The sequence below is a fragment of the Echeneis naucrates genome, chromosome 13 (assembly GCF_900963305.1).
Source record: "Echeneis naucrates chromosome 13, fEcheNa1.1, whole genome shotgun sequence".
NCBI lineage: Eukaryota > Metazoa > Chordata > Actinopteri > Carangiformes > Echeneidae > Echeneis > Echeneis naucrates.
Genome location: NC_042523.1, coordinates 12,037,390 through 12,056,903, shown reverse-complemented (window position 1 = coordinate 12,056,903; position 19,514 = coordinate 12,037,390). Strand labels below are relative to the sequence as shown.

The 19,514-nt window shown below is 38.5% G+C and overlaps 1 protein-coding gene across 3 annotated transcripts in view; it reads left to right on the top strand.

The window, feature by feature from the left end:
- ppm1lb (protein phosphatase, Mg2+/Mn2+ dependent, 1Lb) overlaps nucleotides 1-19,514 on the top strand; it is a 37,444-nt gene that overhangs the window by 15,606 nt on the left and 2,324 nt on the right. For all 3 annotated transcript variants that reach the window (XM_029517337.1, XM_029517336.1, XM_029517338.1), the window contains 2 exons: nucleotides 12,077-12,293; nucleotides 17,480-17,641. In XM_029517337.1, coding sequence (XP_029373197.1) covers nucleotides 12,077-12,293; nucleotides 17,480-17,641 — 379 coding nt within the window. The remainder of the gene's footprint in view (nucleotides 1-12,076; nucleotides 12,294-17,479; nucleotides 17,642-19,514) is intronic.

Here is a 19,514-nt window from a genome sequence, read left to right as displayed (position 1 = left end):
GTGTGAGATAGCCTGTGTGTGTTTTCTTCAGTGTGTAAACAGCCCCTCATTCCTGTATCACTGTTTCCCTCTGGCCCTCAGTGAAGGCATCATACTGTGATAAAGCACTTGGACAACAGGGATGGTAATATGAAAACAGAATACTTGGTTTACTTTGCTCTTAAACTACAGATTTGGAAATTCTCTTATTACACATTTGCTCCTTTCATCTGTAAATCTTTATTTTCTCTGTCTTCTGTTGATCTAACCAGGAGGGCAAGCTTTGTGTTTCATCTCTGTTCATTTCTCTTTCATTTTTGTGTCATGCTTACATCCTGCAACATTTTTGTCTGATAAGAGTAGAGATCGTATCCACCTGAGGAGTTTTAAGTTCACTTTCGACTTTATGAAGGCCACATACATAATCACCCCCTTCAACCAAAGCTGGAAAGACTAAAATTTAAAAGAACAAGGACAAGGTTTCACTGAGAGTGATTGATATAGCACCGCTATGTTGATGGGCATTGTGCTTGCAGTAAAGTGGAGAGCAATGAAAGAGTATATTTCAGATCAGAGTGGCTGTATGAGCGTATGGCCGTAACATATGTGTGTGTATGTGAGAAGGAGACGAAGCACAAGAGCAATGAGCCGTGAAGATGTAGTGGAGAGAGCTGGTAAGCGGAGATGACAGATGAACAATGACTGAGTTTTTGAATTATCTTCCCACCACCAGCGCCTAAATAGCTTCCTACGCACAAAAAAGGGCGAGGAAGATTCATACTCTCACTTGAATGAAGTTGACAACATCAGCATCCAACTGAAAGTTCAATAATAGTGAGGTTTTGTGGCAGAAGGTATTTTCCAACTGGATATTTTAAATTATTTACCATTTTTGTGAAGACTTTTTTTTTTTTTTTTTTAGGTGTGACTGAGACTGAAAAGAGGCCAATAGTGTATTCCATATTCAGCATTAGTGTGTGTTTATGCACATTTACAAGTTTCATTGCCTCCAGTGAAGCAACTGCAACCCTTTCAGACAGTTGTGATTAATCTACCAAGAAATCCACTATATCAATTAATCGAAAAAGGAAATGATTGATAAGTTGCTTCAATCACAACAGGAAAGAGACACACTTGTTAGACATTTTTTGTGTGTGGCGAGGCTGTGACAGACACACGCTGACATGGCTCGTTAGCTTATGATGAAAGATCCTGCAGTGGCAGCTCTCAGCAGTACAGTGTTCACATAATACATGTGCATGTGGATAACATCATTTAGCAATGCATCACCATAATGTGAAGTGTTTTTGTGCATGTGTGTGTTTGTGCAGTCATATATACAAGAAGGGAGAGCTTACCACCCTGACTAGTGTATGAATATTCATATAATTGATATATCAGTGCCTGCCAGAGAATGCAGGCTCCAGATTGCAGGAATACAAATAAGAACACTTTCCAAGTGTTTATGTATGTGTGTTTGGGATCTGTGTGGGGGCGCAGGAGAAGATTATGGGCCCTGGAGTGCATCAACAACTGGGAGGGTGTAAGATTGAGATAGGTGTTTGTGTGTGTGCGTGTGTGGCATAGCTGACATTTACTTAGCTCTTCTCCTCTAGGCTTTTTGTGCCCCACATTCAAAAGAGGGAGAGGAACTTTTTTTTTTACCTCAGTCTGCTGTCTTCACAACTCAATTGTATTACATCCTGCTGTTTGTTCCAAGCCCATGGATAAAATAAGCTCAGTGGGTGATGCTGCCTTTTTAATCAACCAGCTGCTGAAACAATCATGTGAACGAAAGGAAAAATTCACATTCTTAAAAAAGGACACATATACACAAGAAATGTGGTCAGCTATAATTGTTCAGTCCTCTCTTTCTTACAGACTGTGCAGTCCTGGTTAATTTTAAAAAATTAATATTAGTCCACTTCAGGCTAATATCAATCACTTTGTAAACCTTTGAAGCGTGTTGTATATAAAATTGTAAAAATAGGATTTTCTAGAAAATACACTCAGGGTTGCAGTGACACTAGTATCTGCAAATGTTGGTAAGTGTACAAAATAAGTAAAGTAAACATTAAATCAGTGAGTCTCATTATCAGGCATCCAGATATTGGCTCAAAGGTCCCATATTATACAAAGTGAGATTTCTATCTTTTTCGGTCACCATGCCAGCAGTACCAGTGGCCGGAGACATGTTCAGGTTGCCCAAATGGACATTGGCCTGCTTACCTGCCCAACCTTCATGTGATCTCTCAGTAGCAACTAGAGGGAATTTTTCCATATTCAGGATCAAGGTTCTCATGGACTCAGGTCAAAGGTGTAGGTCAGGGTGAATTCGTTGAGGAAATTACATAACATATGGTACATACAAGATTTCAAAGTTCAAGTTCAGTGTGACCTCACAAAAGCTGTTTGTGACCATAACTGAAGAAATCATATACTTCAGGTAGTCTTTGACCTTTTTGTAACAATCTGTAAACATTAAAATATGTAGCATAATGAACAACAGAAAACAAAGCCAATGAGGTGATAAAAGAGAGAGGCTGGCATTTAACTTTGAATGTAAAGAATATCAGAGCTGATGAGGGCAGGAAATTAAACTCCACCAGGTTTTTATTTTATATTAAAGCAAAGGTGAGTTGAAGACAAAAAATGTCAGCAGTGTCATCCACACGCAGAGAGGCGCTGTGCAGGGCTGTGTATATAAATAGCGCTGAGGTAGGTGGGGTCTGAAGGACAATGCAATTCTAATAGATGCCAAAGGACAGCCCTGTAGAGATACTAAACATGTATATTTTATTAGCTTCTCTTCTCTACTCTTTCCTTCTTTTCTTTCCTCCTCTGTTCTGCGTTCACATTTTGTTTTATCCTGATTCAAATGAATATTTACAACCCTCAGGAGTCTATATGAACCTTTGTTATCTCCAAATGTATTTCAGAAACATGCATTTAGTAGTGCTCTGTCTTTGTCCTCAACACAAGGACATCTGTGAGCTGATGGATATCTAAGAAATGCTTAGCCAAGCCCACTGGGCCCTGAAAACAAAGAGTCATCATATTATCCTTACATCTGTTCAAATGTGCAATAATTTAGTCTGGTTCCTGATATAAATCATCAAATGCAACTGCATTTTTTCACCAGGCCTTGGCAATAATCCGATTTAATCAATTTACTATCTATCCATCAATGTGAGTCCATATCTTTATTACCTCTGAAGGAGGACTTTTATACAGAAATTCTCAGGAGGTATTGAAATGTTTTTTTTTTTTTTTGGTTTTTTTTTGTCACACGACAGGCCAAGATCTCAAAGTTTGAATAATCCAGAGAAATGCAGTAAAATAAATACTCTGACTACCGTTAAAGGATAATCTGGTGATTCTTTTCTCAATATCAAACTATTTTGATTGACATATGTAAAAATTATGAAAACCCCCATAACTTATATATCATCATCCACTTATAATTTGTTTTCAGTCAAAACAATATCAGTGTCATATCTACTTGTGGCGAAGACAGCATTAATAAACTGTTTCATACATTCACCACCAAAGTTCAAAATAAGTTCAGACAACACATTTATTCACATTTAACTGGAATCATAAACTTTCTTGAACTTTCCTGTTTGCTGTGACAGCCATTTGCTTTGCACAACCACCATTCAGCCAACCTTGGCGCCTCCACAGTAAATAAAGTGGATCCAGTGAAAAAATATATTGCCTTTGAACATGATCCAGCCAGTGAATGTTTCCACAAACCACATTTGTTCTTGCAGTTGTATATAGAAAGAAACAGGATTTGGCTTTTTTTTTTTTTTTTTTAAAGCTCAGAAAATGCCATGAACGATTACAACAACAAAGGTTGTCAATTAATTAACAATTTTTTTCTGCTCTACACTCATGAATAAACATATCTGACATGAAATAATCAGAACTATGCAGTTGTATTAATAAATCACATGGCTCTATCCTTTTTCATGAACAAACTTTAAGAGACAAAGGCTCATCTGTACACTGGAACTGTTAAGCCCTCAACCTTGTCATGCTGTTCCATTTATTTCCAGTCCACTCCTCCTAACCTTTCCAGAGAGACTGTAGTTTTCAAAGGGACGTTTTGCAAGTGGGGATTCGTTGGAAGGAATCTATTCTCTTTAATATTCTATCAGTGTTTTAGATTTATTCCGAATTATCATTTGTCTTCATGCAGCAGTAGTAAGGACACAGGATTATGGGCTGTTGTTGGTAGATGTCAGTAATAATAGATTTACTGGAGGCGGAAGACGAGAGAGTATTCAGTGCAGTGCTGTTGGTGCTGAGATCACAACACAAAAACACCACCTTCTCACAGTAATGGCATGTTCCAGCCTATATACCCCTAATCATAGCTGAAGTGTTACTTTGCAGGAATCCTCTTTGATTCATTCCAGATAAAGAGAGAGAAAGCTACCAAGTTAGAGTCCCACTTGGAAAATAATTTCTGTTGTGGTCCTCTCGATGTGCTTGGACATGCTCTTGCTGGTTATATTCATGTGTTGTCAATTTGATTCCCACAAGATGGAAGTGGTGAAAGTACTCTTGTCTTGTTTTAAAAAATAAATAAATAAATAAATATTCTGTTTGAGGCAATCATTTGAGTCTATGCACGATGCTTGAAATGTTCAATAAGCACAGCTTGTGTGTGTGTGTTTTTTTTTTTTTTAAACACTATTTCTAAGACTATGTCTAAGATCCCATACGTAGAGGGTCTTAGAGCTTTGTGGAGACTGAAATGCTGGAGCCCACAAGTTTAAAAGGTTGAGTGTTGAGTTTTGGGTTAAGGCTCAGGGTAGGTCTTAGGCATTTATTTGTATTATCAGTAAGTATTGGAGCTAAGGAATGAGGGTTAGGGTTAACATATTATGCTAACGATGGGTCTTCATGAATATAGTAGAACAAGGATGTGTGTGTTTCTTGTCATGTTTTTTGATCAGTCACACCTCCAAGACATTTGGAAACAGACCTGAGTTGGAAGTGATTCTCCGTTCGTGTTCCTCCTTTCCCCAGCCTTATTCCTCTCATTCCACTCGTTTCTCACTTTAGGGTACATCTAAAATAGTTTTATCACTTTTTTCAACCACCCCCTTATTTAAATATTTTTACCTTCATCATCTTCTTTTCCTTCGCTGTTGTGTTTATGGCCTCTGCTGATTTATGCCAGATGGAGTTATTTTAATTGCTAGCCCTCTGCCCCATGAGGCTGGCATGTGACATATGGAGCACCTCGGCCAAATGTAATAACAGTTTCTGTATTTGTCTGTAAGACACACATACACACATGCAACAATGTGCACATAAAGAGGCCTCGCTTCTTCAATTCTGCTGCTTAGCACTCAAATATATGTCAATTATTATCCAAGAAATTGCAGGATTGATGTGCTAATCACTTCATTTCATGGGGACCACATGGAAACTGGGGTAGCTTGTCATGTGTGTGCTGTGTAGTCAGTCTTTTATATTTATATATAATATATAATATATATTTTCAAAGGGGCAGCAAGGTGGAGATTTGAATGATATTTACTGCCAAGCTGGTGTAGTGTGAGCATCAGTGCAACTGTGCCTTTCCATGTAGCATTTTTTTGTTGTAGAAATAGCAGCAGTTCCCTTGCTGTTATAAAGTAAAGTGTTCTTAAAAACCAGACACTGATACACTGGTCCAGTGAGATTATTGATCACGTCTGTGTATTTGAGTACATTTCACTTGATAAGTAACAGGGAAATAGAAATGAACAAATATATCACCTCAAAGCACTGCTGCTATTGTCTGCACCACATTTCATGACATGAGCTTTCAGACGTCATCGAAGCCAGACAGACTAGAGACAGGGTCTAGTTTGTGGCTCTTTTAAGTGTTTTAAATGTTGATGAGTGCTTATTTACTTGTGAGACATATTACTTAAAATGTAATGGTGCCATTAAATTGTTTTGCATCACAGAGATGGTGGTCTGATGTTAACCTTACCATAATGGTTTAAAATTAGTTACACAAACACAGAAACACGTTACACCTGTCAGTACCAGTGATAACCAGTGATTACCCTTTAAAAACTCAACAAAACACACATTATATACATCATGAATGAATTAACTACAGGACTGTGGAATTACAATCCAAAATGACATGCAACAAGGCTCTTCAGGTACAGTCAAACCTGTTTGCTTTTAAATTATTATTTTGGTTACATGTTTGTAAAGCAATTCAATAAAAGACAGAGATGGAGAGTAAATAATTACTGGTAACAATTACTCTCCCATGTCTTTACTGGCTGCAGGTTATTTGCTAAATTTGCAGTCTAGTTAAGCATTGAGCTATAACAATGCCATGGGCGCTTGGTAAAGTTGAATGTAGCTAATAGGATCATAATGTTTAGTGTTATACTCATGCTGCCCAAGACCCATAACAGCTAATTTAATATAACTCACATTTCAAAACAAAACTTGAAAACTTAGTCTTTTCAGTTGATGCATTAGTGAAACAAAAACTCAACTATTGAATTACAGCTAAAGAGTTCAAGCTGTTGGAAGGACAGCCCAACATTTAGTCAAATACATGTGTAGTAGTGATACATTAATAAAAGAAATAATAAAATAATCTTATAAAAAACATTTAAAATGTTAATGATATATTATCATGTTCTGATTGTGGGATTTTGTTTTATTTTATTTTATTTTATTTTATTTTTTTTGTTCTTTTTTCCCTGAACCCTCAAATATGCATATTAGTATATGTCAAATATCTGATATTGGTCAGGTGTAATCCAAGCAGCTCAAATCTTTGTCTACTTCATCAGCTACATGAATCATGGCCTGGAATCGCAGAGCCTTAAAAATGATGCTGAGCATCCTTCTATAAACTAAACGTCACTCTATTAATTAGTCGATGCCCAGACCATAGACGCTGATGGCATGCCTTTATAATGAAGGGAGCTATGGATCAACTCGACAGCCTCATTCTAATAGACTGTTAACGTTTAATATGAGTTTTCACCTCCTTTAATGGGCCTGGCTGTCACAGGAAGGGCACACAGTGAGCTCCTACTTCCAGTTGTGTGTGAGTAGAGATGCAGACTCATGGCTGCAAGTCTGCCCACTGCCTGAATGCGCATCTCCTCTATAATAGTTCCTTTCACTTTATTAGTAAAGAGTCACGAGATCCATCTCTGTTTGTATGAGTGTGTACCTATCTATGTGTTAGTGTTCACTGTGGTGGATTTGGAGTCACCAGACGGTCACCTTTCCTGTAAATATACTTTATAGGCAACTGAATAAGCCAACAATCTGCGGTCTGTTGTCCTCAGGGGCAGGCAAGTTTGAAAGGGCTTGGAATGAGATGTCAGCTGAGGTGGGATAGATGTTCAGCCAGTTGGAGGCTTTGGCAGTCGTAACCACGGTTACCAGATGTTCTTATCAAACCAGTCTTACAACTCTCATTTTTTCACAGTCGGAGATAGTAAGGAATTTGGGCTAACTCTGTTTTGCCGAGAGGCAGTATTTCACGTCAAGCTCTCTCTCTCTCATAAAGCTGAAGGCACCAAAGCATTTCCTGCCACTTTTCAGGGACTTCTATTCAACTTTCCAGCCTTGATCCACTTTTATAGCTCTGCCTTTCACTCCGGAAATCCTCATTCACTTTACAGAAGTCATTTCTGTCCTTTTTACACTTTCAGCCATGCAGCACAGTTTTGGGCACCACATATACCCTCTGAGACATGACTGCTGTGTGAATAGGAATGCCACTCCAAGTGGTTAATTTCTGAACATTTCTTGAGCTGATGTGTTTTTCTGCATGTGGTCATGTGAGTTTGAGTTTGGTTGGCAGCTGAAGGAAAATTGAAGTTTACAGTAACCTCGCCTCACCCGTCCATCCCTTAGCCCATCTGTGCTCACAGTGTTTGTTGTAGTTTTGGATGAGATTTGAAGGCTGGGGGAGTGAAATAGTTTTGGGAATCTTGTGTAAGGCCAGTTTGTTTGTGTGGCCTTGAAAACTCCCACTTGTGCCCAAACACTTCCAGTCTGGCTACAGGCTGGTACTGCACAGAAGGCAAGTTATTAAGTCACAATAATTAGCCTTTTCTAAAAGCAAAAGATGTGGATCATCAAATCCCAATTTAAAACCAGCTAACATAAATGGCATGGCCCCACCACTGTCATTTCTACTATCCCAACTACACTACAACTACTTTTTTTTTTTAAATAATATCCATCATAAGGTCCATTGATTATCTAGAGCTAACCCTAATTGAGCTTGTCCATTTCTTTGAATGTGAACTGACATGAGTATGCTCAGTACTTCATTTCTGTTTACATGAAAGATGAACTCCACAACAGCTGCTAAACATTGGACATTGGTCACAGACATTGGTATAAAATTGTCTTGCTTTTAGTCTCAACATTTCAGAGCATGTTCTTTGTTGTGTTTATGTCCTTATCCCCAGTGTTGTTTGTCTGCATTCACATTCTTCTAAAGTATAAGTGAGAAGGACTTTCTTGTGATGTAATGACAGTGTCATGCCGAACACAATTGCACCCTGCCACCCACAACCTCTAACTGGCACAGCCTTGACACATACGAAGTTCAGGTGTGAGATAATGAAATCAAGACTCAGTGCTGATGCTGTCCTCGGCCTTGTGGACAGATTGAACTGCAAAGTCACCCGAGTGAAACTGCACCTCTACAGTGAACAAATGTTTATATGGGACATCCACTCCTTCCCCTGTTTAAATGTGAATGTCATGTGTTTACTTGTTACAGACAATGGTGTCTGTACTGTGGGTGGCATTAAGTGTGTAGCATTTCCCAGTGAATGGATATGATAATGGGACTGGAAAATCCTTGCTGATGGATTTAGTGATTGTCGTTAAAGACTTGGAATTGGAAATGAAAACAACAAATGGAAATATTTTTGAAATGCTCTTCATTTAGATTTAGTATCCACTGTCTTCTCTGCATTTCATTGCTTTGATGGTTTTCTGTTACTTCTCTCAGGCTCTGTCTTTAAACTTGAGTCTCTTAGTCCCCCCCCCTCTCTTTTTAATGATGTGCTCGAGTGATGCTAATGAATGGTACTTGCACTCCTCAGTCTCTCCCCTCCATTCCCTTTTCTCTCCATCTGTCTGCTTGATCTGTCAGAAAGACTGCAGAAAGAGATTTTTCTACTTCGGTTATGAAGCTCCCTGAGGGTGATTCTAAAGGAAAACTCAGATGACTTTCCTCATTTCTGTCGGCCTAGCGATGTGATGGATGGAAATGTTTAAAAGGCCTGTCTGTTTCTGCTGGACTGTGCTTCTGATTGGCTCACAGTTAGCAGTCAAGAGGCAATGTTTGTGTAATGAAGGGAGATGAAAGTGTGCAGGTGGTCCTTTTGAGATTGGAAGGTGTGCGTTTGTATGGCTGAGTTTAAGTTCTTATTTTATGTGCAACAGAAGCCTTAATGTTGATATATCAAGGTTCACAGACGAGTTACTCTTATTTGCATGGTTGCACTTGAAATGAAGTGTGCGCACAATATAATTAGTGAAGTCCACTGATGCACTGAATGCAGCCAACTTGAATGTGTTGATTGTTAAATCAATTTATTTATCCAGGTATATCCTGTAACATCCTATATAGTTGGTATATTCGTACATAACTAAAAATCAAAGAATCATTTTATCTCCACAAATTAAAATTTTTTTTAAACCTCAAAGTTTTGAATTATACTTAATAAACTAGTATGTAATTTTCATTGTCACATTTTTCACAATTTCCTTCCATTTTTATAATCTAAACAGTTAACTGGCTACTCTAAAAATGTGTAGATAAGTCAATAGTAAAATTATTATTTGCAGGAAATCAAGTCATATTAATTATGACTTAAAGCTTCAGCTGTTAATAGTTGAAATATAATAAAATAATTGTATGAACAATAGCTCAAGGCAGGAAACAAAATTACTGCTAACAAACATGGCGAACAATCAATCATCTTCGAATGGTTTCTGAAGTCTTTGTTAATGACTAGCATCTTAAAAATAATTTTTTGTGTTGGCAAGAAAACTCGATAGTGTTTAAACTAAAACTCCTCTCATTATGCTGTTTTTTCCACTCATCTTTTTCTTACTTTGGCCATACAAACATTAACATTTTCACTTTGCATTTTCAGTTTTAGCACATTTTCTATGCTAACCACTAAACTCATCCTCCATTTTTTCCTCCCCTGTTTAACTATCCTTGATCCTTGTTATCTTGTCTTTATTTTGCCTATCCCACAGTCTCTATACTTGTCCATCCCTGCTAACCCTCCCTCATCTGTCTTTCCCTTCTTACATCGTCTAAGCCAGCGCAGATGTAGCCAGGTGTTTGATTGGGTGCATCTGGTTGCCAAGCAAGTTAGATGGTTGGGTAAAGCTTAGCCTCCACTACATACATGTGCAGTCAAATAATGAAAGGAATGTGGCAAAAAAAAAAGTTCATGCTTTGTTAAGGACTGACAGCCAGCCAGTTAAATTGCTTGGTAATTGGTACAGCTGACAAAAGACTTCCTGCACTATTTATGTCCTTTGAACTGAGTTTATGACTCCTGGTCTGTGCATAGTAACTGCCTGATGAAGGTATGCCATTGTGTTTGCCTTCAGACAAGAACAAGCAGAGTAAGAAAAGGAGTATAAAAGATCCATGGTAGTTTTGGATGAAAATCACAAAGGGAGCAAGAGAGAAGAGAACGTGGAAAATGGACAGAGAGAGACCAGCTCCAACACATCTACAAAGCAAAAGATTAAGGGTGTTTGGGTGTCATTGGAGAAGAAATGGGAAGAGTGACAAAGCTTGCAGAGGAAAGCTTTAACAACACTGATGAGACATAACAAGCGAGGGGTGGACGAGTTGTTTTTTGTGTATGTGGAGGAAAAGCAGGGGTGACAGGGTTATCTGAGTCCTTGAAAGCAGTTTCCATCAGCAGAATGAGATAGTGATGGCAAGAGAATGAAGACTGGCACTCATGGAGTTCAGACATGAGTCTTATGATCTCAAGTCATTATTTCCAACACTAGAAATGTGTAACCTTAACTGCTGAATCTTTGAATTGCTTATTTTGGTTGTTCATTTGCTTATTATACAATAATAATTACTATAGATGTTTGACTTTGTGCAAGTGAAAGTTATGTATGAAATAGGAGCGATGTAATTCCGGGATGCTGCAGCTCAGTTGTGTGTCAGCAGAACATTATCTGACGTTTATATTTGGAACTTTTAGAACTTGGCGACCTTGAACTGGCTTGTTTTGCCTGTTTGGCAGTAAGCCAGCAGAAGGAGCCATTATTTGCCCTGAAACAGCAGTAGTGCATGTTGCTGTTATCCTATGTATCGAGGTGGTGGGTGCAGTTTCTCCGGCTCAGCTGTATCCAACAGCGAGGCGAGAGTGAACTTGTGTGCATTTGATTGCTGATGCATTTTCTTTTCCTTTACCTGTGTTTATCTGTGATTTATCTGCTTCAGCAAGACAAAGCAGGCAGGTTGCAGCCTCCGCAGGACTCTGTGGAGACCATTTGCCTTTCTAAATTAGCACTTCAGAAGTCAAAATAATTACATTTTGTGAAATAATCTCATTCCCTTTCTTCCTGCTATTTCAAGAATCTGGCCCAGACAAGAAATAGTCCCTGAACTGAGCTATCCATGAAACCACATATTCTAATTTTTACATCCTGAGTGGTGTATAGATTAAACCAACAAAATATAACAATTTTACATAGCAACATTTAAAGGTTCATGCTTTTGTTGTTGTTGTTATTGTTGTCGGTTGTTTATTATTTGTTTTTGTTTTTTTGCCTTCAAATAGAGCCAGGCTAGATCTTCTTACCTCTCCTCATTTCACCACAAGAATGCACTATAAATTTCCCTATTTGCATATTCATATGAATATAAAACGTAAGATGTTATTGATATGAGAAATGAAAGGAATGGAAGGAATATGGTATCTGGTCAATGTAAAATATATATGGATGTGCCTTTTACTAGCATTTTTGACCATACACGTTATTTTAACTGCATCTAATTTATCCTCTGTGTCCCTTTGCTCTTCATTATCAGGCTGCTGCTGACTTTGCCAAAGCCCACCTGCCTGAAGCTCTCCGCCAGCAACTATTGACTTATGAACGAGAAAGAGAGCGAGGCCGAGAAAAAGACAAGGAAAAAGACGAAAAGAAGGAGAGGGGTGGCCTCTCTTATCCTTCCATCCTGGAGCAGCAGATCCTAATGTTGGACAGAGAAATGCTGGATAAGTTGTCTGCCACTTACAATGAAGCAGGTACCCACACACACACACACACACACACACACACACACACACACACACCACTACCACTATCACCATGTAGACATACCATAACACATGAAATGAAATGATACGGCAATGCCCTGCTATTGTTTTGTCTGTGTAGATGCGACAATGGTTCAATAATTAGTAATAATTTACATATAGGACAAACAGTACATCAAATTAAATGTTTCAATACAAAACCCCATTGCAGTTGGATTTTGCCCGCTGATGTTACTCAGTATTGGAAGTACAATAAGAAACAATTGCTTGTGTGCAGCAGTACTTTGAACTGTTGCCTGAATGCAGCATGTAAACTATTATTTTCTCCTCCACTGTTTCATTTGACTGTTGTTGAATAGTGACTGTCAGAAGCCCCAGGCCTTGCTTATTCAGCTGTTTAAATACATGCTGATCTTCTTGAGGTTTGTAGTAATTATCTCTTGAGGGAAGGAGGGACGGAGGGAGGTGTGACACGAGAGAAAGGGATAGATTGAAAGAGTTACGAAAAGGGTCAGAGGGGAAGATGTGTGGATGGAGGACATTTTGCTGGTTAGAGCTATACAGTAGAGAGGATCAGGAGCCCTGTACGACAAGCAAAATGAAAGGTGAGCGATAAATTAGAAGTGCTGAGACAAAGGATAAGTAGAGACAGGAAAGAGACAAATGGGGAGTGGTATATTGAAAGGGTGAGGAGAATAAGAGCATGGATACAAAGAATGATGAAATAGACTGGTCTGCAAGAACCCCAGAAAAGGGTGACAAAGAGCAAAGAAACAAAGCTTGGAAAAGAAGAAGGAGAACAAAAAGTCCCACAGCTGAAACATGCAGTACAGACACATGCAAACTGCATTAACAAACGTGTTGGACTTACCTCTAACCCTTAACCCTTCCATCACAGCATCATCCTATTAATTTAACAGTATAGGGACAAAATGCAGGAGCATAGTGAATTCAAAGCTGCTAAGACAATATGTTAACAATGGACGTTATGGATGGCAGAAATATTATTGGCATATTGAACATGAACAGGTTACAGTTGAAATATAGATTATAAGATGATTGATGAGATGCTGCAACCTCAAGCATTCAATGTTCCTGCAAACAGTCCAATTTCCTTCCTGTACGTCTGATTACACAAACTAAGAGTAAAGGCAAGGGAAATGCAGACACGATGAAAAGGTTTGAGTCTATGTAATAACTGATGACAGCGACATTACTCAATTCATTTCTGAAAGGGGAACGCTTGTTTCTTGCCCTGGTAGCTTTTCTTGAAGCAATCGCTTCACTCAGAGGACACTCTTATTACAGTATAGATGGATAAAGGAGAAATGTTGGCCAAAACTACACAAAATAAGTCAATTGGAATCATCCTTAACAAATTAAAACGGGGGGGGGGGACACAACTGCTTCATATGATTCATGTGTGATTCATATGTAAGTTGTTGAGGTAGTCACTGGTATGAAATGGTATGGCCATTGAGGGGTTCCTCGTAAGAATGATTGTCAAAAAGGACAATTCAGCTCCCAAGAGCTGGAGCACACAGTCAGCAGGCAACAGCTGTTAATTACCTCTCAGAAAAGGTTGTTGTGCTGCAGCTGCATCACCTTTCATTGTACTGCTCTTGACCTCCTTTATCCTTATCCTTATCCTCCTCGCCCCTACTGGCTCCCCAGGTAGGCATCATCTTTCTGATCTCTGTTGCTCTCAAAACAGCCCAGAAGTAAATCTTCCCCCTGACCCCTCTACCTACTTCTCTTCTAGGCCATGAGAACTGTTGCATCCAGGGTCCAAAGATTCTTACCACTCCCTATCTGTTCAGAGCTTTTCTTATCCCTCTGTATTTCAGTCATCCTTTTTGGACAGCACAGCAAAAAGGACTTTTGAGCTTATAGATAAACTGACAGTCAAGCGCCATTACAGCTGAAACGCTTCAGTGTCGCCTAGTCCTCAGCATTAGACGGGCTCGGATTGAATTTGCTTTCTTGTCAGCATCTCGGTGGTGGTGGTGGTGTGGAGTCTCTGCTGATCAGGTGATTGGTGTGCATTCTTATCCCTTTATCTGATTTACAATTGCATCATTTAGGCTGCACAGTTCCCTGCTTTCTGTTGTAATCTGGGCCTAAATGAAGATGGCAGGGAAGGAAGAGAGAGGGGAAAATTGGAAAGATACACTCTCAATTTAGCCTGCAGTCCCCAGGAAAAGAGCAAATCAGATTTAACCCCCACCCCCTGGCCCTCCGTTTGTTCCTGCCTTCATTGTTTATCAGCAAACAAAAGCACTCCAAAGACAGATAAGGCAGATGGGACTTTGATTGAATGCTTGGAGTCACAAGTCCATTATGGAAACTGTTTTTAATGTGAAGTGGTATTCCTCTGCTAGTAACCTTTATGTTACTGTGCGATATGTTTTTCAGCACAAAAGAGAGAAAGATGTACCTATATACCAAACATGCAGGGTTTTTTTTTTTTTTTTTTTTTTTTAAAGTAGGAATTCAACACACTGTATAGTATATTTATTTGTTTAATAACTTATTAGCATTATTGCTTCCAGACTATTATAATTGTAAGCAAGAACATTTTTCAATAATACATTACATCACTAAGGGAACTATAAACCTCTTCCCTGCTTAAAAATGCTCATTAGGATTTTTCTTCAACAGCTGAAGACAAATATGTCTTCTTGAAACTCATCTATTATATTTCTTTTCTTTATTGTTTGACTCTCTGAAGTGGAGCTCCACTTTAAGGACTGCTCAATTTGGTTTTGCTTTTCTAAGCTTTCCATATGAACGTTTTAGCTTAAAGTGGATGTGAATCTTTGTGGTCACTTTAATTGCTATGAATCATTAGATTTTTGTGTTCTGACTCTAGTAATGTTGAGCTTTGTTTACATTGCTTTGTTTCTCTTTGAGTTAAAAGCAATATACATTTCCTTTCCCTCTTACCAAATCTTTGCTCACTGCAAGTATTTCTGCAGCAGTTTCTGCTGTGTCCTCCATTAGATCGTTTTGTTCAGTGACCCAAGAACAGCAACATGCAGCAATTAATACTGCTGTATGTAAGACATACGGAGGATACTGTGTTTTTAAAAGCCCTGGTTTGTCAGTCAAAGGTCAGTACAATTCCTAAGAAATTTTGATTGATTTTTGATGATAATAATATAGTAATGATTAGATCTGAATAGAACCCTTTAATTCGCCTATGGAAATGCATCCTGAGCGGCAGTGTGGTACAGCGGTTAGCAGGGTTCCTCACACTAAATAGGTTCTTGATTCAAACCCTGGCTTTGGGCCTTTCTGTTCCACAAAGATGTGATAAAGTGTTGTGCAGGTGAATGTCAGCCCAGTGTCAGCTGGGTTTGGGCCCATAAAGTACCACATACAGTACCTTGTATGTGGTAAGGTATAGTCTTTGGAGTACATATATTTAATTACTTTCCACCACTGATAATACAATTACTGAGCCCTCTTTGAACAGAGATTCTGTACCATTCAATTACCCAAAAAAGTAGGACTGACATTATATGGGAATACAATATATTGATAATGAAATGCCAAGCTAGTTTTGGTAATGTAATGCCAAGCTACTAGCTAGTTAGCATTATTTAATTAGAAACATAAGTTCAAGTCGGAAATGTACTCACATTAGCATTAGTTCATCTGCAGGTACCTGACACAATCAAATCCAAAAGCACTGAAGGTAACACAATGCTGATTGTGCATTAGACAAAAAGCAAATATGTTATATAATATGTAAATTTAAAGATGCCTATGTGTTTAAGGTGATAAGCTTTTGATTTTTCTGCACTCACTTTTCACAGTAAAGGAACTGAGAGGGTGATTATCTTAAAAGGGAGTAATGAAGGTTTTTCATATATTTTCAATTCAATAAGTGCAGTGATAGTTGGGATAGGGAGACTTACTGGGCTGACATGTTAGTCTCACTGGAAAGTTAAGGCAATAATTAGCATGAGCAGAAGCAGCAATCAGGCCATGGGGCCATTTTAATAGGGAACACTGAACGTGTGCTTGGCATGACTGGGCTAATTGGGGAAGGGTGTGCTAGCATGGCACCTCAGTCCATTATCTCTATCACCATGGGAGCTGGATAAGGATAATTAGCTGGACCGCATGACACAGTACAGGGGCAGCTATAGGCACACGCAGCAGGATTAGGGATGCATATAATGATGAAACTAATAGAAATGGTTGGGGTTTTTTTTTCATACTGTGTGAAATATTTTAAGTAATTTAGTTGGTTCTCTTTCACTTTTTTTATCTTGTGCCCCCCCCACTGCCCTGCTGCGAAGTAACCTCTTTTCTCTTTCCTTCCTCATACCCCCATATTTTCATCAACACCAACAGGGTAATGGCACATAGGAAAATGATAACATCCTGAACTTTACTCATTTTTTTCTCCTCTACTGTTCCCCTCTTTCTCCAGTTTTGCTCGGCTTTTCTCTGTGTGAGCAGATGGCCAAACAGCAGATCTGCTCATTCTCTATAAGTCTTTGGATCTCACACAATAGGCCTTAGACTCTGAGGCCTTACCCTGTTTTGCCTGGCTGGAAGGCTAAACAAAGAAAGGAAGGAGGAGAAGAAATTAAAGCAGTTTGGTACAAGGAATGGCGCAAGGAAAAGAAGTTGCTTCAAAGAGTTTTAGCAAAACATGTGGATTAGTAGTTATTAGTATTAGTTTTTAGTAGTGTGCCTTTAATATCTCTTTCCTTACATTACTTCTGATAGTTTCTATGACTTGGGGTTTAAATATATAGCAATACATAATAATGGGTTTATCAATTTGATCTTAAAATTGACTATTTTACAGCAATATTATTTATATTTTTTTTCCAAAGTAGCACAAAAGATCTGTCGATTTGACCTCAATCTGTCATTTGTTCTGCACCTTTTGTTCAATCTGAAACACTTTTTGATGTTAGCGTGCTAACAGGCTGAACTAAGCTATAGCACAACCTCACAGATGTCCAAACAGGCTGTAGTCATTTACTCTTGCCTTGTTGCACAGTTAATACATAAATGTAATATTGAGATGTTTGTGTGATTATTTTATTCATAAATAGCTTTTAAGTTGGTTTTCCAGGAAATTTGCAATACTACAATCAATAGGATAACCCCTCCTGTTCCCTTTGGCCCCCTCTCCTCCCCTGTTTCAGGAACCACATGTCTGGTGGCCCTGCTCTCTGACAAGGAACTGACAGTTGCCAACGTTGGAGACTCACGCGGAGTTCTTTGTGATAAAGATGGCAATGCCATTCCTCTATCACGTGACCACAAACCTTACCAACTCAAAGAACGCAAGAGGATCAAGAAAGCAGGTGAGAAATTTTCTCAGCTGTTTCTGAGCAGCAGAGCACAATTTCTGTTAAAATCAAAACTAAGTTGTTGCCATAACTGATTTAAAAAAAAAAAAAAAAAAGTCTTCTTATGATCAAAGCACCATTATCCTTTCTTTTCTTGTGTCTCTGTGCTCAGGCTGACATCAAAACCTAGAGCCTGATAACACAATCTGTTTCCAGAACAGCATGTTATCAAATGCAGTCAGGCGGTGCACAGTATTTAAGGTGTATCTGTAGGCATTATTCTCCATCCAACCTCCCTACATACTCTGTGCTGAGGAGAGTTTGATGGTGAGTTGCCAGATTAGTCAGCATGCCCTCTCTAAGGGTAGCTCTCCATCTCCATCTAATGTTCTGATTTGGTACTGGGGATAAAAAACAAAACAAAATTTGGTTTTACATTATCCTGGTGCCTGCTTATTCATGTAATATGTTTGCAAATATGATACCGCTGACTTCTCTTCCTCTCTGTTACTGTAGAGTAATTGAGAATAGAAATGTTATACCTACACCACAGGTTCCCTAGAACTGATGATCTAATTCGATTTTGGAGCAACACGCTGAATATATTTGCATATTAACAAGGATTAACAAGATTTTCTTGATAGTTTTGTGATAGTATCAAGTATTGTCTGTGCATTGCCGTGATATAGAAAAGCTGGAAAACATTTTTTAACTATGCATAAGAATGTTTAAATTCACATAATCTCTTTGCACTAAATTTATAAACAATCTTGGTCTAAGACTCAAATACATTGACCTTAATATCAGAGTAAAAAGAGTGTCACAAACACTTAAATTTTCTCCATCATTAATTCATCTTTCCAAAAATCTCTTACATGGAACTAACGAAATAATAAGAATTACACAATAGATAATAACAAAATAATATTAAACAATTTCCGGCACTTTATTTAATATTTCCTGAATAGAATTTTTTAGTATTTTTGACAAATTGTCCTAATTTGAATTTTCCCATGATTTTCTTCTTTTTGATTTTTAAATCCCTTGTTTATGGTGTAATTTTCCTGGGTATGATGCCAGCCCTTTGTTGGGTTGCCCCTGCCTGTGGGTCTAGTACACATAGTGTTGTTCACATTGTGAGTTTGATACCTGAGGATGTTTTGTCATTTCTATTTCAGATTATACATTTCATCTCCCAACATTTATATTGCCGTAGCCAGCTAATGAGGTGGTCGTTACCCAAGTAACTGTTGAGAGGACACAAGGGTTATGTCCTCTGCATTTGCTGGGAACTTGCCGTTTTTTAATTACTTAAGTGCATTTTTTAATAGAACATCACCCGTAATGGGATTTTCTGGAAGGTTGACACCAATATTTTATAGCCCACAGTGGCCTGAACTCTCAACCTCAGTATTTTTAAACCTTGGCTTTGGCCTTGTTCAGTAGGACTGAGAGAGGCACTCTGGCCTAGTAAGGAAATCTTCATCTCATCCAGTCATTTCCATACAATTCCCTGCTTGCAAATATGTTTGAGCTGTAGATAGAGGACACACAGCTGTGCATGCAGGATGCGACATGAATAGAAAGTCATCCAACATAAACAGTTTTTCCAAAGAGCATTTCCAGTGAGTACTGGGTGGGTGAAAACATGTCAGTGGCACTGATCCATGTTATTACTTGCATCTTGATGTAATGCCTCAGACTGGAGAGAAATGGGAGACACGTTGCCTGCTGGTTCAGAGGATAAAAAAAACAACCCAAAAAACATTGTCTTTGTGTTATAGTAGCAGTAACACAGAAAGCATCTGTTTCTTCCCTCTATTTTTTATAATACTTCCACCTTCCTTGTCTTCCATTGTCTTTTTTTGTTGTTGTTTTATTAACTTCC